Genomic DNA, 23,555 nt, shown 5'->3' on the forward strand with positions numbered 1-23,555 from the left:
TTTGCTTAGAATTTTAAGAACATTATGTCCTTACAGACAAGTGAATGAAGTATTGCCATGCAATACAAAGTCCCTAACTGGAAGGCACCTAATTTTCTCTACTGCAGGATTACGTAACTGATATCTTGTCAATGGTGTATAAACAATATTGTATTATATATACAATATGTTATAACAAAACACTTGGATTAAAATTTGCACATACAAAAGCTATACATTTGTTAATTCTATAAAACATTAGTCCACACAAAACTCTTTACCAGGTAGAGATACGTCAAAATACACCTACAATTTGAATGTAGTTACATCTAAATTCCTCTATGCATGAAGAACAAATGCTCCGGAAAAAGTCATTCTTGAATTTGACCCTTGACCTCTAAATGTGACCTTGACCTTAGACCTAGGGACCTGGTTCTTGCGCATGACAATCCGCCCCATGGTCGTGAACATTTATGCCTATTTACATCAAATCTGGACAAGGAAAAAACCCTTTTGGCCTTTGACTTCCAAGTGTGACCTTAGTCTTTCAGCTAAGGACCCGGGTTTCACGCATGACACGTTGTCTCATCCAGGGGAATACTTGGGCCAACTGATATTTGAATCCTGTTTTGCATGACAAAGTTATAGACCGGACAGGAAAAAATCCTATTGACCTTTGATCTCAAAGATCCACTTGACCTTTAAGCTAGGGTTCTTGGTGTTGCGCATGGCAAGTTGTCTCATCATGGGGAACATTTAAGCCAAGTAATATTGTAATCCCTTGATGGATGACAGAGTTCTGGACCGGACAGGAATAAAACTCTTTTGACATTTGACCTCTAATTGTGACCTTGACCTTTGAGCCAGGGAAATCCATTCATGTATGGCAGAGTTATGGACTTGACAGGAAAAAAGCTCCGTTGACTGTTGACCTCAAAGTGTGACCTTGACCTTTGAGCCAGGGGTCCGTGTTTTGCGCAAGACACATTGTTATATCCTGGGAAACATTTGTGCCAAATAATATTAAAAATATTATCAATGCTCAATGAATGACGGAGTTATGGACCGGACACGAAAATGCGGACGAAATGACCAATAGGAGGCTAAAATAAATAGGAACCCAGCTATGACAGTTTTTTCCTCATTTGTACGCAAAGTATCAATTTAATTATTATTATGACCTGTGACATAGTAATACTCTTAGGACTGCTCCATCAACTGTCTTCTATGAAACATATGCACTAGTGGGGAATGTAACAATATACATGATCTTTCTAGCTTTCCCGGAAAATGATGCTCGAAAGAGTCTAAGAGCTCAGAACGTATCATTCCTGGAAAATGGGGTTTGACAGAGGGTTAGGGCTTAGAATTTAGAAATCCATTCATAAAAATGTTGTAGAAGCATTGATTGATTGTACCGGGAGAACTGTTTTATAGCCGCCAATAAATACATACACCAACTTAAAAGCAAAAGCAAAGGTCCAATAAGAATATCCCTGTTCTAAGAACGTAACAACGTCTTTTGATTTTAGATAAGCTGTACTTCAAAACTGATCATCTTTCAATAATAATCACATAAGTTTAGCTGACACGTCGCATATCACTGGTTTCCGATACGACTGAAGACCGTCATTTTATGTAATTTCAATGACATATCACAGTTTAGCAGCATCCCTAAAGGTACACATAAATGTTTCAAAAGGAACAGAAGTAATAAGTTAATATTATATTCTGCGTGTATCCCTGTTTATGCTTGATTGTTCCGCGCTGATACATGAAAGTTGTTCGAAGAAGTGCACGAAGGTCTGAGGGTCGTAGGCCCAAAATTCATTATTCACTTAGAGGGCAATTATCACGTTTAACTTTCGAGGAGAAAAACATCTGCCCAATGTAGGACTCGCACCTACGACTACTTTCTTTCTAGTCAGGTATTATACCAGCTGGGCTTACTCACGACTACTTTCTTTCTAGTCAGGTATTCTACCAATTGGGCTTACTGGGCTCCTGATTACTCAGAAGCCTCGAGTCGCTACACTCAGGGCCTCCTTATTTTAATTTTGATGACTTAACCTGGCAGTGGAATAGATAGCGAAGCATCAACTGGTCAGATTCAAAAAGAGTATATTAATAACGTCAAGTCTGCACGTTGAACGATTAAAAAATTGAACGTAACAAAGCGAAATAACAACGGACTGTTTCAACTGAGTACGCTAATGTGAGAAAATTAGCCAATTTTGTGTGATTTATCTTATTTTTCAACTTCCATATCACTTTACTTTTAGATCAAGTGCAATATATCCTTGTTACTGAAGAAATAGAAACATTTCGATGTATAGTAAAGAATATCACACATATCATGAATAGGAATATATAACTTTCCTTGTACATTATAATTTAATAAAACATGATAAAGGCAGTGGGGAGATTTCAATGTCAAATAAATTCTGTTATGTTCTCAGCTGAAAATAAATATCTGTCTCGCGGATGACCCTGCTCAGGAGTCAAAAAGCGTATTTAACGCTCGGAGATGCACTATCGGGAACATGTGGTATCACTTAATTTGTTGTTAAGCGAAATTAGATTTTACACACTTCCTTTTGTATGGATATTTACTTTTAGACTTGAAGTAGTTTATACGTAAACAACTTCAATCATTTCCGTTCTCAGCAATATAACTTTTTGTCACAATATTTGTTTTCTCGTAACCGCCAATCCTATCGTATACTGTAACCATAAAAGGCAGAAAAGACTTGTTTTGTAACATTGACGAGAAACAGGTAATTACAAGTACTAGTTTTGGTGGAATTTGCTCTCGTCTATCAGTGTATCTGAGTTATACAAGAAAGGAAGGGCGATATAAAGACAATTTGAATTAATTTGATTTGAAATGTGCAAAACATGAATTTACCTTCATGAACTCAACACTGGAATCTAAGGGATGGTCTCGCCTGAACAACAGAAGGAAGTTCTGTTCCATTGGGAGTATCTGAGCAAGCTGTAGAAAAAAGAAATCGTCCTTTTTGTCATTGTGTTAATTGTGCATTTATTTCAAGATACTATGATTTATTTATTATGTTTGCAAAGTATTATAGATACACATTCAGGCAATAAATATTATTTTAATATACTTTTCTCTGTTAAAACACTATTACGCTAGAATGAGGTCACGGTAACGTGCGGTGACGTCAATGTTTTTGTTGCGACCAAGAAAGAGCGCTACTATATTTGATCTACTGTTTTAGATCAAGGTTATATTAGAATCGAAATGATTTATAGCAAAATCGTGTTTTAACACTATTTATACACTCGGGCGGGTAATACGTGAAATTATTGAGCCCGACGTATAACCGCCCATCGTGTATAAATAGTGATAAAACACTCCTTTGCTATAAATTAGTTCTTAATTAATTATATTATATTATTACCACTCTGATGTTGAATATATGTTTTATAGCTATCAATAAATGTTTTTATATTTCCCCTCTTGACAAAATGTTTATGCAAAAGGATGACCAATAATTATTGATTTATGTGCATAAATTATAAATAAGCAACTTAGAGGCAGATATATGATTCTTTATATATAATGCATTCCCCGGGAGGTATTCTTATTGCTAGGGATGAACAGTTTTCAAATCAACCTTTCAGAACGGCAATATTTATTTTACTATACCGTATTCATATTAGTTCAAAACACTGACTGTAAAAAATCAATTTCATTGGTTAAATTATTTATTTGAATTATTACTATAAGTATAATTTATACAATAATAAAATATAAATATTTCGAAAGTTGCCCTACTAAACACACTGCACACTGTGTCTAACGCTTTAACTTTTCCGTTGTTGTATGTAAATACAGATTTATATCATATTCAAACGGGTGATATGAAAAGATACTATATGCACAGAAAGCCAAAGATACACCTCTTCGCTTGAAATATTATATTACTGACAGACATGAAAGAGAGAGTATCAAAGTTATTCTCTATTGTCAAATTTAATACTTCACAGAACAACATTATCAAATTTCCGTTAAATCGTAGTTTCTTACTCTTACATTTATATATTAACCTTGAGCCTGCTGGTGGCAAGTGATTTTGCCTTTGCGACCAGTGCAGACCAAGATCAGCCTGCACATCCGTGCAGTCTGATCATGGTCTGCACTGTTCGCTATTCAGTCAGTAAATTTCAGTGAACACTCCTCTGAAAAATATGTAGTGCTGCTCAAATTGAATGATGGACCTGTCAATTTTAGAAATTTAGGAGGGCAAAGGTTAAAGTAGTAAAGACGTACCTCTGCAATATCTATACGACCGTCGTTGTTTTCATCAAAAGCATTGAGCACAAGCTTCTTCGTATCCCTCAAGGCAGAATCAGATATGGCCTGAAATAGACGTTGAAACTACCGTTTATACAAGACAAGACGAATCTTTGATCAATTTCAGAAAATCCTTTTACATCAGTTAGATAGGGAAACTGCTAATTATAACAGGTCTAAATTTAGTTATTGTTACTCATTCGGTATTACTATATTATGTTTTCTCATTTCAAGTTAAAAGCGACATGTACGCTCGTCAGTAACAGAATCAAATTATTCAGTAACATCAGTAACGGAATGGTAACATTGTATGCCAGCAACATTTGCTTAAAACTGACAAGGACTTAATCAGTTATGGTAAGTGTATATTTCATATTCTAACACGACCAGCCTTGTAGAGCAAAATCTATCTCGAGTTATTCTGCAATAAACCGACCTTGAACTATGCTGCGCGCGCACCGTGTTTTGTCCAAATGCTGCCGCGTAGCATGCAGTTGTAATCTACGATTAGTGATTCTCGTCTAACGTTATTTGAAGTAATTCGTGTAAGAATCGAAATAAGAAGTATCTAAATAAGGTTTATCGTAGAACAACACTCGTTAGAAGCTCTTGTGCGTAGAAATATACTACTCAGGCCTTCGTCCTTCATGATATTTTCATACGCATATGAAATCCAAACTCGGGTTATTCTACGATAAACCTAATTTTGATACTTATTATTTCTTAAATGACAACTCATGTGAATTCTGTCACATGATTGAGAATTGGAACGTTTTATTTGTCTCTAACCAGTAACATTAAACACCGTGTTAATGACGATCCATTAAGTAGGCAAGCATTCATATTCCAGCTTCTTATCTCTTTATTAGACAGTGTTAAGGAAATTGATTTTCCGTAACATTCTCAGTACTGGAAACATAAATTTATGTGACAAAGTGCCACAAGCACCCACGTTAATATACTCGTATATGAATGATATAAAATTAAGCGCTTACAATACAGGATATTATCTAAAAGATCAGTTGAAAAGATATTATTCTAACAGTATAAAACATATAATTCTAAACATCTTCGGACAACGGATACTGCTACCTGTAACATATGAAAAGCTGAAAAGCGGGTTTGCCTGCCTTCGAACATTATTTACAAAGGTATATACGTTTAAAATATTTTAAAGTGAAGGGCAGTTTCCATTGTTATAATTACATTTACTACACATTGTACCCTTTTCGCGAGAACATTAAAATAGCTTAAACTGATTTTGTGATGTTATTTAGATGTAGAATTCTCAACATGAGTTCCATCCAGCCGGCTTACAAAAGGTCGGTGGTTCTACACAGCTGATGAAATAAATGTCCGGGGTGTGTGCAGGGTGGGGATGGGGGAGTAACTCGGGTCTTTCTACACTAACGAATTAATGCTTGAACAGTCGCCAAATGACGTAACTTGTGTCGGTGAGCGGCTCTTAACCCCAAAAAACAAATAATGGTTATGTTTCTGGCTTACAGCATATGCTATTAGAGTGTATCACATTGTCAGACACAGCAGAAATAGTAAATGTAAAGCTTATTGTTTAATGTCATTAGTGGGAACATTGATGACAAATTAAGAGATATTTTGCCACTCATGAGACAGAAATAGTTTGTTCGTTATTTGCCAATATGGCAGACATTCCAGATTTTTCAAGCTTGCAAACAAATACGAAGAAAGGTCAAATGACATAAGAAACTTCTACATAATCTTTTGTTTTAGCCACCTTCCTCACGACGGTAATTCTTCAACTTTTCTGTAAGAACGAAGTTTGTCAGATTTGCCTTGTTAAATGCACATTCTGTATTGACTGATTTGATATATTAATTTTGAGATGATACAATACGTGTCGATATCGTTTTTTCTGCTTATAAATAGATGTACATGTGTTTTAGTCGTCTTGAGTACTTAAGAAAAGAGTAAATCTCGCATTTATTGCACTTGTTCTAAACTTCAAACAAATCTATGGAATGTTCAAAACCAACTTGATTTGAAAAACATTATTTGAGCCGCGCCATGAGAAAACCAACATAGTGGCTTTGCGACCAGCATGGATCCAGACCAGCCTGCGCATCCGCGCAGTCTGGTCAGGATCCATATTGTTCGCTTTCAAAGCCTATTGCAGTTAGAGAAACTGTTGGCGAACAGCATGGATCCTGACCAGACTGCGCGGATGCGCAGGCTGGTCTGGATCCATGCTGGTGGCAAAACCACTATGTTGGTTTTCTCATGGCGAGGCTCATTTAAGGTCATTTCCAGGAGTTGTGACAGCTCAGCCTCACTCATAGTAGAGCAGTTGCCGATCCGATACTTACTATATTTCTTTTGGGGTTAAATATAAAGTTGAATAGCTGCGGATGGTATCGGACAATTCGAGGTAAAAGAATGAAAATGTTTCAGCAAATAAAAACTTAAAAAGTCGGTTGCAATACCTGTACATTTTATAGTCAAAGATTATGTTTATTGTGTTAATATATGTTAGGTAGTCATAATTAACAATATAGGCTTTCAGGTAATAAGCAAAGGAAAAAAATATTTTTTTAAATACTTTATATAGAAATGAGTAATTTCTAAATCCGAGTATTTAATCTAAAAGGCTCAGAAAAAGCATTGATATTCATGTTTTTTTTTTTCAAGTTAGGATAAGAAATAAGCAGTTTTTATAACGTACGAACTATTCTCAGAAATAAAAAGAAAATATTTAAATATTTCGTCTTAATTATGATTCTATATAATCATTTGTATCAAATATGTTCTAAAATATGTACTGAAGTATAAAATTAAGAACAAAGGTCAATAAATTTTATTTTTCATGTTAAATATAATTCTGATCAGTACCAATTTCAAATTGGCCATTCATTTATCCAGTCTATACCTTAAATCGAGAATGGTGACATGCCATCATGATAACCAAATATAAAAGTAGATATATGTGAAATCTGTCCGCAGGGAAAATCCTAGGAAATGCCTTCATTTCAAATAAGCAGAGATGGTCATCTGTTAAAAAAAAGGATAATTTTCGCAATACAGTTACAAATTTCTCTCAGTGGAAGAGGTAACAGTCGTTATATTTTTCAAGTTAACATTATGTACTCGGGGGAAATCAAGCAGATAATTATCTCAAAATTTTCACGTATAAAAAGAAAATTATTTAGTGCCAAGAGCGTACAAATAAGAGCGAACGACGTTTCCAATATGCATAGTACCCATTTACTGAGCTGCATATTTTAGGTGAGAAATGAACATTGAAATGTGTTAGTACATTTTCCTGTTCATAAACATGGTCCTTATAACATACATTGGGGTAAGGTATAACATATGCAGTGTTTTTGTTTTCTTTCTGGTGCCAGTGATCCTGGCAAATTTTAAGTGTAACTTTGAGTCTTTATTGCATTTAGTTACAATAATAAACGTTATTGGCTAAAAATGAAACAATGTTTTTAATATTAAGCATTCAAATGCGTGGAAGACCGTTTTGAAAACAAAAAACATGCTTTCTTGTTGCAACAGGAAAGTGCAGGACAAGTAAATCCTTTCATCATTGGCAGCGTTATGTTTCGGATATAAGGAAGACATAATTAGTCGCCGGTAGGAACCGGCGACTATATTTGATACGCTTTAGGATTTTGCCACTGGAGAAGAGCAGTTATTAATACGTGACAATGAAAAAATGATATTGTAAATAAAAGAATTATAAGACAGTTATTGAATGCTTAATATTAAACACATTGTTTCATGGCTGTTTGTTACAATAAGGCTGTAAATATTATCATTGTTCATTTATGATATTGTTGTAATAACTATTATTTTTTATTATTATGTACAACGCCATTGAATATATCATTTATAAAAAAGGCGTTTAATCAAATTGTTCAGTTTCAGTTTTGTGATTGCATATATCATGTTTTCTTTTTTTCCTACATACCTGCGATGTGTCACATGTTTAATTGTAAAGCGCCTTTGAACGTATATTCCATATGAAAAGGGCGCTCAACAAATCTGGTATAATAATAATAATAATAAAGGAATTATGAGCTGAAAACTGCATAAAATTTTTTATTATTTCAAAAGATAGCATTTCTAGGAAAATAGGAAAAATGTATAAAGAACTTATCCCTATAAATAAATAAACGACAGCTAGAGATTTCCAGCGAGCATTTATTGGCTGAGTGTTTACCTGTGTCTACGTCACGCTGCTATATTTAGAATATACCTCTGCAGACGAAAAACAAATCTACATGAGCGCATGTAAGACAAGAGAAGAAAAACAGTTTAAGGGAATATGTGACTGTCTCTTGTCCGTCGGAATAAGGTCAGTAATTCGGTTGAAAATGTGCTTCTGCGGTGTAGTCGAAAGAAATCCATAGTAAATAGATCCTAATTTTCCCATTTTTCTAGCGCAAATTCCTGTAGAACGAGTGCTTTTAAATTACACTTTTTCACTGCTAGAATACATTCTGCATGAGATGAAACGGTTTTCATGCTTATACAACCCACATGGCAGGTTTTACAGATAGAAACCGAAAGCAGGGGTTATTTGTGCGGACACGAGCAAATATGTGCCATTTTTAGGGTAGCAGACCACAATTGACTGACTAGCATTTCACTAGGAACTATTCAACCCCCTATTTTCTTTTCATTTTTGTCGTAAATTTATAATAGAACTTTCATGAAAAATAGGTGTAGGAAAAAGTGATGTTCTACAAAGATACTTCAAGACGACCTGAAGTTGTCTTTTTTATATGAAACAAAATTACTGACCATCAACCTATAGGAAACGTCTATAAATCTCGTGATTCTTTTTTACTTTATTGTCAAACTATGGGCATTTCATTAGAGGATATATAATATAATTTGTCGAAATGTTTCGGTTACAAGAAATCTTTTGCATTCATTGTTGGAAAATGTGAAAAATATTTGCCGTCGTAGATTTCCGTTCTTATTCGTGAGGATGCTGGCGCGTGGGTTTCAAAACGAGGCTTAGCTTTGGTTTGTAAACAAAGAAAACAATTAAGATGGTAAGAGGGTAACGGTTTTGGGGTAACTTTCATCAAGGATGCGACGTTTTTAAGCCTTTCATGCATGCAATGCATCGCAATAGCAATTATAGATTTATTAGCCTTTTTTCCAAACCAGTCTTCAAAATATTAGCCGACAGCTCTCCGGCGACTTGATGCTCTGCATCAAAATTTTACTTGTAAACATTTGAACTCAATATGTTACCTTGATATTGACGTAACAATGCCTCTTCCCAGGTGCGACATGCCAGAATGTTACCATCCATGAACACTTGACTCATTGATCAAGGTGGACAATGAATGAAACCAACTAAATTTTGACCACTTACACGACACTGATCATTGGGCTACGGAATAACACCCCACCACGTAAAGGTCAAAATGTCTCCAAATAATGTCTTATTTTGCTGTGAGCCGAACACGATACCTCATTCGTACGGATAAGCGGATTGTAGGATGGACTGACACAACAATAACAGGATTCAATATAGTTTGAATTCTAAGAAATCGCACTATATTAAGCTTTAGCGGTAGGACACGTTAGGAACTGTTTCGCACAGGAAGCAAAGGGAATAAAAACCTTCATGTTTAATATGAATCCAAGTGACTCAATAATAATTAGAAGTATATTTCCCTAAATTTTGCGAAATGAATCGTTTGGCGATTGCTACAAAACAAAATAAACGTCAACAAGGGCGAAAAATGTTTTCTTTTACAGCTCACATCTGTACATGAAAAATAACGATTAACAGTTGGTCAGTTTTGCTCACATTAGCTTCTGCATATGAATGTCATTCTTGGATTCAATGTTATTATATGTTTAGAGCTTAGGAATCAGAGTGCATTAAATGTTTTGCTTCCCTGTTGAATAATCATCCTTTCGCCCAACACCCACCCTTTATCTCACTTTCTTGTATTTGGCATATAATTGAAATGTACTTGCTGTTGGATTTTTAAAGCAACCGATTTTCTTTATTTTTCCGTAGCAGTTTCTTTCTGTTACGGACCTACTTTGAGATGCATGGCTCTATGGCTGTGTTTGGGATGTTCTGTGCTTCTGTGAAATCTACCCTTACCTTTTATCATTTGTATGTTAGACTTTCTCTTAAGCCGGTACTAGGAGGCATTAAAGGTTTCCCACTTCACTGCCTCCAACGATCATACTCAATCAAACCGAGTCTGCTATTCTTTCAAAGGATCTTCTTTTATTTTATCATTTACGAGACTATCTAGTTTGTTTTTTTTAAATTTGATAATTCTCAACCCAATAACTTATTTTGAATTTTTTGTGTGTACATCCCACAGATGAAATGTGTACAAGGAAAATAAAGGCCATCCCAAATTCAGTCAGAAAAATAACTTAAATAGCACATATGTTGATTCCAATCTTTTCCAAACCACAGAAAGGGATAGAGGGAGTTGATTTTGTCTTCCACCTTTCCATTTCGTGTCTAACATTAACGTTAAATATATAAAGAGGCTTAGTCATGCTATCAACATTTTCAATACATTATCGTATTTTTCATGAAGCCAAAAACACACATTAGTACTGATAAGTAGTAATATTCGGGAAAATATGACTAATTTGATCGAAGGAAATTGAAACTTTTATTGATTTTAACTATATCCTCAATGTAAGTGAAACAAAATTGGAAGCAATAATGTGTTCTGTTAGAATAAGTATGTTTACATCTATCAAAATGAAGAGGAGAAATTGATGTGTGCTGTCATAACTGCTAAAATATTCATAATGAAAAGAAATATTTGAAATAAATCGCTCAAAATAGTTTATCATTGTATTGTTCAAAATCAATCGGAAGCCAACATGGATTATCGTGCTATTTTCAAGGAGCACAGCCTACTATGATATGGAGATTCAAATATAATAAAAGAGAGGGATGGCTGAGAAATTTGCCTCACCTCATAATATTTATTTCTAGGACAAGCATTTACACCTCTGACACCAATATCACGATAAGGTACTATCGCATATTTTAATGAAATTCAAAACTGCACTGCTAAATATCTTCTACCGATTTCAGATTATTCAGGAAACATGATATGCAATAAAACTGTTCACCATTTAGCATTCATTTTAAATGTTTAGTTCTTCAAGTATATACATGTAGCTGAACTTGCCTTAGGGACCAGTTGTTACCATTTGTTTTAAGCTGACAGTCAGTTTACCTCCTACACTGTTATATTTTTGGATTGTCTTATGCAGCCACCTGCCTTATGCAGCTATACTGTGTTACTCCATTGACTTGCTCCTTAATACCGGTTTGACTGTACATCATATGTGATGGATAGGGTATGCTATGACATTAAGATCCTACTTTTCACTGTCCTTTGGTGTTTTGTGGAACAGTCGTGACCTAACAAAAATAGCCACTGTTAGATGAAAAGCTAGAGATAACTACACTCTTAGCTTTATCTGATTTCCCCAGAGCAAGCACTGCCTAAAAAAGAACACGATTTATTGACACCTCTTGCAAAGAGGAAATTGTTATGGGAGAGAGACAATATGACATTGCAACCACAAAAAGTACATGTACATGATAAAATCTATAAGAAGGACTGATGTATGTCTCATGCCATATTTCATCATTAACTTGATAATAAAGGCTAATGTTGTCGTATTTTTATCAAATTGGAATAAACGTACAAGTAGACGAGTGAGCTATTCAAATCATGATAATTGTGCCTTTATGGTGTACATGAACTGAGCAAAGAAGCAACACTTAATACCTCCTTCTTCTCCCAAAAACTTCTTTTCTTATTTTTCTCCTCACATAAATCATTGTGTAAAACTAGGCAAGATAAGTGTATTTCACAGGAACATGGAACAACAAAGAGCGGACCATGATGGCTCTAGACAACAAAGAGCGGACCATGATGGCTCTAGATCGCTCACTTGACTCAAATTAGAATGCGTTGTCCAACGGATAATTTTAACATACGATTTATGAAAGGAAAACGTGCATAATATTACGCATTCAAATGTTTAATACTATGCAACATATATTCATATTTATCTTATCATTACAGAAAGCAAATATTTCGATATATTACGGCCGAATATGAGGAACATAACCAGAAACTGTTCCTACACTTTTAGTAACAGCAACATTGAACTTGACCTCTGCCCCACTTCCAACAAATGCATGAGCTTATTTAAAATTGTCTCTACGGTGTTTGATGTTTTTACAATATTTTGATACATGTCTAGATAAAATAAATGACCTCAATGCCGTTGCCAAGTTTGACCCAAAAGGGTATGATTTGGAAAGGAAAATGATTTTATGAACTATACAGTGTAACATACTTAATAACTAAATTCTGAGCATTACATGATTTGAACAAATTTTATAGAGGACCAGTAGACGATGCTTAAAACTAAATGTCTAGGCCCTGTTTCTAGTGGCTCTGGACAAGAAGTTTTCCAATTTTTCAGTACTGTAATATTGTTAGCCCTGACGGCACAATTGTTTAAACAAGCAGAACCATTTGAATAAACATAAGAATTCTCAATGCCAGGATGCGTCTGGCTTATGTTTTCCTTTAAATATCATATATCGCAAAAGCAATATAAGTCTTCATCGTATGAACAGGGCCGCACACAGTCTCTGTACTCCGGTCTAATGGCTGTAGTTTATACAAAGAAACAAATGAAATAGCTTTGAGCATAGAATATTCAAGTGGCATATTAGCTAATTATGAATATTGAGTGGTTTAACTAGTTTTGAAATTCCTGATCTGCATTAATTATGTATATGTATTAAGCTTCCAAACCACCAAACCACTTAAAGGGTAGAAGTAAACTGGCCTAAGAAATGGTTTTGTTTCGCTGCTGGTTGTTGCCACTTCAGTTATATTAAATTGTTTAGTATGGATATTGGCATGATACATTTAGTCTTGATTCACCCCACCCTCATTACAAAATCAATTCATATTATAGGCGGTTGCCCTAAAAGTATGTAAATGATTAACAACCTGAGCAATTAACTGGCGAGACAATCCTGGCCGTTTGGGAAATAATTTCACTTTGTCGAAATTGGACGAAGTTTGGAATAGCCGTCAACTATTATCATACATATTTATCAACATTAACATCCATGATACACAAGTATATAAGCGATATTTACACAACAGCATCATTGAACGTGGCTATAATCCGCCGACTGATAAGAAGATGACCAGAACAGGAAGTTTTTTGTAAGGTTACTGAAACAAAACGACGCAGTTATCAAACATTCCACTTACTCTTACTGCAAAACTGAAAACAAGGGAACACAAGGAAGGCGAATAATTTTGTGAATGCAGATGAAAGAGTAATGGTTTGGTTTCTGTACATTGCACTTTGTCTTAATTTCTTTTAACAGGGTTGAAAATTAAACTCAACAAATATATTATTAACGATAATCAAAGGATATGGATATGTTGATACTGGCTTTTTATCAATGAACTATCGATTAATGTCCTCTATCATTGTGTGAACAGTTCTTGCGTAATGATAACAAGAGAATGTAAGATATTCTAAAAACTGAGAGTAGGTGAAGTTGTGGTTCTCAGACACTGCAACTTAACATTTATGTGCAGTTTTGATAAATTCCTTTCAGTACTTCATATGATTAGATTTCATGCACAGACAATGCATTAAAATACAATTTCAATAACTATGACACTCAACATGATCCAAAAGCAAACTGAAAACAGTTTTTTAAGCAGTATGATTTAACAAGACTTTAACTGGGTATCATAACAACGCTCAATATACTTTCAGAAAACATGTAATGAAATAAGTCACGATATTACATTATACTGCATCTAGTGTAAGTAATGTTCACAGAGACTCTACACATTTTATTCCATACCACATTATCAATGAAATAAGAATTTAGCTTAGTTACTAGCAAGCAATATGTTTTGCTAGTGTATTTACCTGTAGCAAGTCCCTACATTTATAGAAATAAAAAAAACAACACTTCGATGAAATTTTTCACAACTAGAAATATACTGACCAAAGCGTACACGTATACTCTTTTGTATTTAAGATATTTGGTTTCAAATATGTTTTACTTTTTTAAACGTAGACATTAAGTAAAACAGTGTCAAAGCATTCTATTTGACCTTGATTAAGTTGAAAACGTATATACTGCTTTAACACCTGGCATGATGACTGCATATTACATTACCGTAAATCGCCTTATAAGTCTTCGTAAGGACAGCAACGTTTCCATATGGCAAGACATTTTGTCAATAAGTAAGATAAAACTATATTTTGCAAAAAGTCTAAATAAACTCGTTTTCAGACATTCACACATTATTGACTGACTGACAATTAAAAATTCACTGGGCAGAATAAAACACAAGAAAATATGACCAATTTTGTCTCTCTAGTGAAATACATCATTTACGTTGTCAACAATGTTCGCAATAATGAAATTAAACAAGGAGCTTTACAGTGATTATCTCGGTTGTAATTGGTAGTTTTTACCGCAGATAATTCGCTTCTACCACAGGGCATTAGGCGAAAACAAAGCAATCAATGAAATAATGGTAGATTTATCGTTTGATTATATGCAATTATAATGAAACTCCATCCGAGAAATTCCGAAACTTATAAGACTTAATGACATGAAATGGTACTTTGATATTTCTTAATTAGCCTGATCAAATACTATTTCTTTCTGCGACATGATTTTATTTGCTGTTCCTTAAAAATGGTGTCATTTCACGACCAGAAACGAAGCAAGTTACACAAGGAACTGCAATTACAGCATAAGATGAAACATGAGGACCTCCGACAGAAAGCAAGAGAACGTAATCACTATAAACAACGACAAAGATTCTATCGAAATGGACAAAGGGAAACAATAAGAATATGGACAAAAAAAAAAACAAACAAAAAACAAGTTAAGTCATACATTTGATTCGAGAGGATGTAGAAACACTGCATGACGTAAAACTTCTATCAATGGTTATTTACTGGTAGTATGGGTAATGGAAACAGATACAATAAGACGAGGAATGTAAAGGGATTTAAATTATTCCATACGTTAAAATAATGAATCGAAGACAAAATGCATGTCCATTGCTTCTGATCACATACCAATCTGAAAAGTTTTCAGCTTTGTATAGTCTGTAGCATGGTTGACGAAAGCATTGATAGACCAGGACCGTAGACGTTATCGACTTCAGAAGTATGGCTACTTGCAGGCCAATTTTTGTTTGCTGACTTCTTAATCTTTAATTATTAAAACTCCAACTGTAAACGTCTGAATTTGTTCTGTAAAGATGAATCGTGATAATGGAGTCTCTAGCAATTGCAAAAACATATGTCTAATACAACTGCATCCATGAAGTGCAAGCATTCTGGAATGCTTATCGTTCGCCCCTAGCAAAAGCAAACATAATCCTCTTTATACGGTTCAAATTAACCATAGTGTATATTAATAATTGCTTTTTGTGTCTTCTAACATGAAACTGTTTTTCATTTTACCGGTATATTCACTTCAGCATCAAGCATACTGACCTATCTGACGTGGTCAAGGATACGAAATGAGTTTTTTTTTGTCTTTTTAGAAATAACAGTAACGTAAATTTCTTGATATAATACTTTTAATTAATAAATTACTCTGTCTAAATACAATCGGAATACAATTAATTACCCGAGTATAGGTATAACTGTCAATATTTTCACAATAAACATAGTTCTCTCTTTTTATAAGTCACTGCATATTTTATACATTTATATTTACATATGTGTATGTATGATTGCATTATATAGCGTGAAAAAAGAAGGAAATGCCTTTTTGGCCTCAGTTTTAGTCCGGATAATATTTGACATAACCTATGACTCAAATGAAATATTGTTCTTTGATACTGGGCCTTTGTCCTACCAGACCGTCTCAATGAAGAAAACATTTATTCTAAGACTTTCAGTTTGGAGATCAGACGGACGGACACGCACACACATAGTCATACAACGAATTGCAATTTTACCGAGTCACTTACTTGAGCTAAACCAGATATAGTAGGCTAGTTGATAAACCCATCATCAAAATCAAAAGAAGGTAAATGCTCAGTAATGCACAATAGTAGAGCGGTAATAAAACTTTACACTAAGGCTAGGGGAAACATTTACAAAAGGAATACTTTTCAATGATTGTGATAAGCGCACGGTGTTGTTATGACCTATATGCCACTTAAATCATACTTGCGACGTTAAAAAGATATGAACCGCGCCATGAGAAAACCAACATAGTGGCTTTGCGACAAGCATGGATCCAGACCAGCGTGCGCATCCGCGCAGTCTGGTCAGGATCCATGCTGTTCGCTAACGGTTTCTCATATTGCAATAGGCTTTGAAAGCGAACAGCATGGATCCTGGCCTGACTGCGCGGATGCGCAAAGCCACTATGTTGGTTTTCTCATGGCGCGGCTCAATTATTAAAATGTAATATAAATCAAACTGATAAGTCCCACATTTTAATGATCTATGTTATTTTAATTTACGTAATAATATCTCATTTATTTTAGCAAAGCATTGCTTGAGACTGTTCTTTGTCCTCAGCAATTGTGGTTTTAGAATCATTGTCTCCATAGAGACTGAAACATGAAATAATGCTGTTCAGTATTACGACGCAAAAGCCACAGTACCAATTCAAAAAAAATATACTAGAATATCATATCTAATTATGCCTTTTATGTTTTCTGACAAATGTCTTCAACAACTCCCTGTATGGTTGACTGGTACAGTTTATTCCAAAGTCCAAGTGAATCTAATTGACCATAGAAAAAGATCAACTGAAAAGAAGAAATTTGTGGAAATTGTTACCATTTCTGTCTGATGGTTGACACTGGAGTGCCATACTGAGGAGCTGGCATACATGAGAAAGAAACGAAATATTTGATAGAAGGTTTTTGCACTAAGATACCAACATTCCTAAACTTTTCAACTTTTTTCAAAACCCACTGTAACATTGCATTATCAAGGCGATCAATTACACTTTGAAAGAAGACAGCATATTAGAAACAAAACCTTACAGTGGTGTATTTATGGGTTTTTACAGAATTGATATGTTAAAAAAAATACGTATAGAGAAAAAGTAAAAAAATAAAACAACCGAAAAACAGTCAATCAAAGAAAAACAAAGCAAATAAATAAACACTGTTTGGTACCTCTTTGGAACAATTTGGATGCTGAGCATGTTAATATTAGGTAACCGCACTCCTTACTAAACATGCCGACATTGTTTGAAAGTAACAGGAGGTGTATTATAAAGTATTTGGACGTTGTAAAAGCACACATTCCTGTCAGATGATGTTAAAAAAACAGGAGATGTGAACAAATCATAAAAATGCTTATGTTAATACTTTTACAGTTAATAAAGTCAAGATTGTAAAATGTCGCAGTTACATAACATTTCCAGTCGGAGCATATTTTGCTGCTTAGAAAACACTTTTAAGGCCATATATCGTGTTATATGTCTGCCATTAAATGCTATCTTGAACTAGCAATAACAAGAGGACCAAGATGGCCCTAGATCGCTCACCTGAGAAACACACCATAACTGTGTAAACATGTCTGACCTAGTGATTTCATGAAAATAAATATTCCGGCAATTTTCATTAAGATTGAACCAAAAATGTGGTCTCTTGGGTTTAAACAAGTATTTTCTTAGATATGACCTAATGACCTCGTTTTTGACCTGAGAAGACCCATATTCGTAGTTGACCTAGATTTTATCAAGGCAATCATTCTGACCAAATTTCATGAAGATCAATTAAAAAATACAATCTATATCGCATACACAATGTGTTCTTTTATTTGACCTAGTGACCTTCTTTTTGACCCCAGATGACCCATATTCAAACTCGACCTAGATTACATCAAGGCTATCATTCTCACCAAATTTCATGAAGACCAATTGAAAAATACAGTCTCTATCGCATACACAAGGTTTTATTTTATTTGACCTAGTGACCTAGTTTTTGACCTCAGATGACCCATATTCAAACTCGACCTAGATTTCATCAAGGCAATCATCCTGATATAATTTTATGAAGATCAATTGAAAAATACAGCCTCTATCGCATACACAAGGGTTTTCTTTTATTTGACCTAGTGACCTAGCTTTTGACCCCAGATGGCCCATATTCGAATTTCACCTAGATTTCATCAAGGCAAGCATTCCCACCAAATTTCATGAAGATCAATTGAAAAATACAGCTTCTATCGCATACCCAACGTTTTTAATTGTTTTGACCTATTGACCTAGTTTTTGAACCCAGATGACCCACATTCAAAACTGACCTATATTTCATCAAGGCAATCATTTTGACCAAATTTCATAAATATCAATTGAAAAATACAGCCTCTATCGCATACACAAGGTTTTTCTTTGATTTGACCTATTGACCTAGTTTTGATCCCAGATGACCCGTATTCGATCTTTACCTAGATTTCATCAAGGCTAATTTTTTGACCAAATTTTATGAATATTCAGTGTAAAATGCAGCCCCTATTGCGTACACAAGGTTTTTCTTTAATTTGACCGGGTGACCTAGTTTATGAAACCAGATGACTCACATTCAAACTTGACCTAGATTTCACCCAGGCAAACATTCTGATCAATTTCATGAAGATTCGGTGTAAAATGCAGTCTTTATTGCATACACAAGCTTTTTCTTTGATTTGACCTAGTGGCATAGTTTTTGACCCAAAATGACCCATATTCAAACTTGCCCTAGATTTCATCAAGGCAATCATTCTGACTGAAATTCATGAAGATCAATTGAAAAATACAGCTTCTATCGCATACTCAAGGTTTTTATTTGTTTTGACCTAGTGACCTAGTTTTTGACCCCAGATAACCCACATTCAAACTTGACCTAGATTTTAATCAAGGCAATCATTTTGACCAAATTTCATAAAGATCAATTGAAAAATACAGCCTCTATCGCATACACAGGGTTTTTCTTTGATTTGACCTAGTGACCTAGTTTTTTATTTCAGATGATCCGTATTCAACCTTGTCCTAGGTTTTATCAAGGCTATCATTCTGACAAAATTTTATTAATATCCAGTGTAAAATGCAGCCCCTATTGCGTACACAAGGTTTTTCTTTAATTTGACCGGATGACCTAGTTTATGATACCAGTTGACTCTCATTCAAACTTAACCTAGATTTCACCCAGGCAAACATTCTGATCAAATTTCATGAAGATTTGGTGTAAAATGCAGTCTCTGTTGCATACACAAGCTTTTTCTTTGATATGACCTAGTGACCTAGTTTTTGACCCAAGATGACCCATATTCAAACTTGACCTAGATTTTATCAAGGCAATCATTCTGACTGAAATTCATGAAGATCAATTGAAAAATACAGCTTCTATCGCATACTCAAGGTTTTTATTTGTTTTGACCTAGTGACATAGTTTTTGACCCCAGATGACATATTTTCAAACTTGGCCTAGATTTTATCATTCTGACAAAATTTCATGAAGATCAGTTGAAAAATACAGCCTATATCGCATACACAAGTTTTTTCTATGATTTGACCTAGTTTTCGACCCCAGATGACCCATTTTCAAACTTGGCCTAGATTTCATCAAGGCAATCATTCTATCCAAAATTCATGAAGATCAATTGAAAAATACAGCCTCTAACGCATACACAAGGTTTTTGTTTGATTTGACCTAGTGACCTGTTTTTGAAACCAGATGACCCATCTTCGAACTTGGCCTAGGTTTCATCTGACAAAATTTCATGAAGATCAGTTGAAAATTACAGCCTCTATCGCATACACAAACTAAATGTTGACAGACAGACAGACGACAGACAGACGACGGACGCCGGACATCGAGCGATCACAAAAACGCACCTGAGCATTGCTCAGGTGAGCTAAAAAGTACATTAAATATCATTATTCAACAATACAGTACAGACTTGTGGTTCTTTTTCTACCAAGTCTCTTTATTACAAGGGGTGTAAATAAGGTCGTACTGAGTAAGACAACAGCTATATATTTTTACTAAGATGTTTGTGTAGTACAATCTGGCCTAAAATCTTCTTTTTTCCAAAAGTTGAAACTTTCTAGATTTGAGTCCTCAAACCAAAAGTAAAAAGACACGAATAGTCACATAAATGTCTAACATAAACCAGCATATACCGGTATAAGGCAAGCAAATCATACCAACAAAAACAAAGTAACGATTTTCTCATGTCATATCGGATGTACGGAGTGTCGCTCTAACTAACATTTGGTCCCTAAAACGGAAAACCCTGATACAAAGAAAGTAAACAATCATTTAGTTATCTGCATTGTTCGCCTTTCCTCTAATTAACTGGGGAGTATAATCTAAACATCATTTAAAGCAATTCTGTTCTTTTTGATTTCAATAAAATATATTTCATTCAGAGCATTTCAAAATAGTTCACACTCTATAAAAGTCATGGAACAAACTGATGTATCGTACGGTATTATTTGTTTTCAACGAGCTCTAAATCGAAAATGAATGTACGATAAAACTGCAAATAATTGACAGGACAGTTTTTACAGACATAAGTCACGCATGCTCAGTAAAAGTGTAACTAAAAGAAGACTGTTATAACTTATAACGGTTCTGATAAGAAAAACGTGTTTTTTATTGCCTTAAAGTTACGATACTTACCGTATTACAAAGGAGTTAATAGAAAAGAGATAAATGCGTAACATTTCTAGTACGAAAGAATGATTCACTGCCCAGGGTGGCTGTTATCTTTCGATAATTTCAGATCGTTTAACACGGCATGTATTTAATATTACTGTTTAGTTTTTTTTCGGCGACGCCGTCTAAATTCGTTTTCGTTACCTATGCCACGTGACTTCAGTTTGCAAATCAAACTACTTGATAACGCATTATAGATAATTTATCAAAATGGAAGATTTATGCAACACTCTGCCTGATTGGACGAGAGTGTCAATTTCTTTCACTCTGTTGATTGTGCTACGCTGAGTGAAATGTAGATAAATCGTTTATCCTAAACGACGCTGTTCATAGTTTTAAAGCTAACTTTGGCTCAGTATAGTTAGCAAGAATATTGATATATCTCAAAATGATAAGTAAGTTTAATAAATATGATAAAAACCTGTTCAAATACCAACATATATTAAATTAAAGAAAGAGCTGAATACGGTCTGCGTATCACATGAATAAGGGTGTGATAAGAGTCTTTTATGTAGAGAAGTGCTTTTTAAAAGATTTTCCTAGTTACAATTGTCGTCTGTATATGAAAAGGTTTCTTGCTTTTGTGACTTATTCAGATTGCATATTAAAATAAGTACTTGTTTGCTATGATATATTTGTTATAAATTATTTAACTGATTTATTATATATGAATATTTTTCTTTAGTATGGTATGCAAATATTGAACTCAGTTGAAACCTGTTTTATTATATATATGCTATATAATGACTGAATCTCATTACACTGAAATAAAAGTACGCTGCATTCAGTTTATCTATGTGTTATGACTACGGTCAAACTTTGCTTATGAAACAGAAATATTGAAATAATTACAATTGTATGTTTTGCTTGACCTTCATTTTTTATAGGTGTGACGTCATTGTCCAAAGATTCATGAATAGCGAATATGCTATTTGTTAAAAGCGGGATCAGTTGGCCTATTTTAGAAATAAATAAAAATAATAAATAAAAAATCCTTTAATTGTTTTTTTCTCATGTATTCTAATCAAACTTGATTTGTAGCATCTTTATTAGGCCCGCAGCCAACTTTGTTCAGCTGGGACATTTGACCCATTTTGGGGGCTGCTAGAGCTAAAACTAGAAATATATCTGCCTTTACACAGCGTCTCATGAACAGCTTGGTGGATCTTTGTCATACTTGGTCTGGAGCATCATTATAAGGTCCTCTTCCAAATTTATTTATATAGGAACTTGGGCCCTATTAGGGATCACTATAGCTAAAAGTAGATATGCCTTTCTTCGCATTAACCACTAAAATGTAATGGGTTTTTATCAAACTCGATGTGTAACAATATTGTAAGGTCTCCTGCTATTTTGTTACAAATGGGGATAGGGACCAATTTAGCTAAAAATATAAACACGTTTAATGACCTCTTCTCATGAACCGCTTCATGAATCTTCATCAAACTACTGCTGTAATTATTCGTCTAAGGATAAACGAAACAAAATTGCAACCCTACGAAACCTTTGCGAAAAATTAAAAGAGAAATATTTAAATTGTTAAAGTGCCTTGTTTAGTTCTGCAATTTGAAAAATCTTAGATGAAAGATGAATGTTAGATGAAAAATTCATAAACTTCTTTCCTTATTACAATTCGCCGACCATCATTTTTAAAGATATTTCTTGTTTCAAGTTAATCTCTTCAATTTGGGTGGTTGCAATACCCCCGCTTTCATAGTTTTGGGTATCGTTTATCACCATTTGGATATGTTTTATCTTTTGTTATTTTCTGTGATATACAGGCTCTATAAGCTTAAATCTCATCTCTTTATTCTAATTTGTTTAGTTTTATCTATTGTCTAGTGTATTATTTCATTTAGGGACTATTACCCGCTTTTCAAGGAATGCCGCTCTAGTGTAACACTGAAGGCTCCATGAACACTGAACTAAATTGCATTTTGGCCCTTGTAATATGCGCACATGTTGAATTCTGCTCATCTCGAGATTACAGGGCGTAGACGGTAGCATGCATTTCCACTCCCGTCCGTGAACATGCTCAGTCAAAACGAATCTGCAACATTTTCTTTTTTATTATTTGGGCGACCGGTGGAGTTTCCCCCATTTTAACTTCATCGTCTTAAAAGACACATCTAATCACACTACTAGTGTCCATATTGTAAAACAACTTACATTATCATGTATACAATGTTGTAAATACGACGTGGGCTAGAAACATACACACTTTGTGCACCAACACATTAAAGACCACTTTTTCTGTCTACAATGTATATTATTATTTCTTTCTGCCCTCCCGTAAGTTAACTTGCCTTTGATATATCAGCGTTAAGAAATCCTTTCTCGCCAGAAAATTAAATCATTAGTAAACAATAAATTAGACTGTGATCAGTAGATAACACGTTTCTGAATTTCTTTGATTATAGTACGACTTTCACATACTATGACAAAATATACTTTTATTATAATTATTGTACTGACCTTTTTCGCTAGAGATT

General features: G+C 34.4%; 1 protein-coding gene across 4 annotated transcripts in view; it reads right to left on the reverse strand.

Annotated features, from left to right (window-relative positions):
- The window catches only part of LOC123549531 (calbindin-32-like), a 100,711-nt gene that overhangs the window by 25,602 nt on the left and 51,554 nt on the right, over nt 1-23,555 (reverse strand). For all 4 annotated transcript variants that reach the window (XM_045337694.2, XM_045337693.2, XM_045337691.2 and 1 more), the window contains exons 3-4: nt 4,277-4,366; nt 2,888-2,974 (exon numbers count right to left, since the gene is read on the reverse strand). In XM_045337694.2, the coding sequence (XP_045193629.2) occupies nt 2,888-2,974; nt 4,277-4,366 (177 nt within the window). The remainder of the gene's footprint in view (nt 1-2,887; nt 2,975-4,276; nt 4,367-23,555) is intronic.

The sequence above is a fragment of the Mercenaria mercenaria genome, chromosome 6, assembly GCF_021730395.1.
Source record: "Mercenaria mercenaria strain notata chromosome 6, MADL_Memer_1, whole genome shotgun sequence".
Lineage (NCBI taxonomy): Eukaryota > Metazoa > Mollusca > Bivalvia > Venerida > Veneridae > Mercenaria > Mercenaria mercenaria.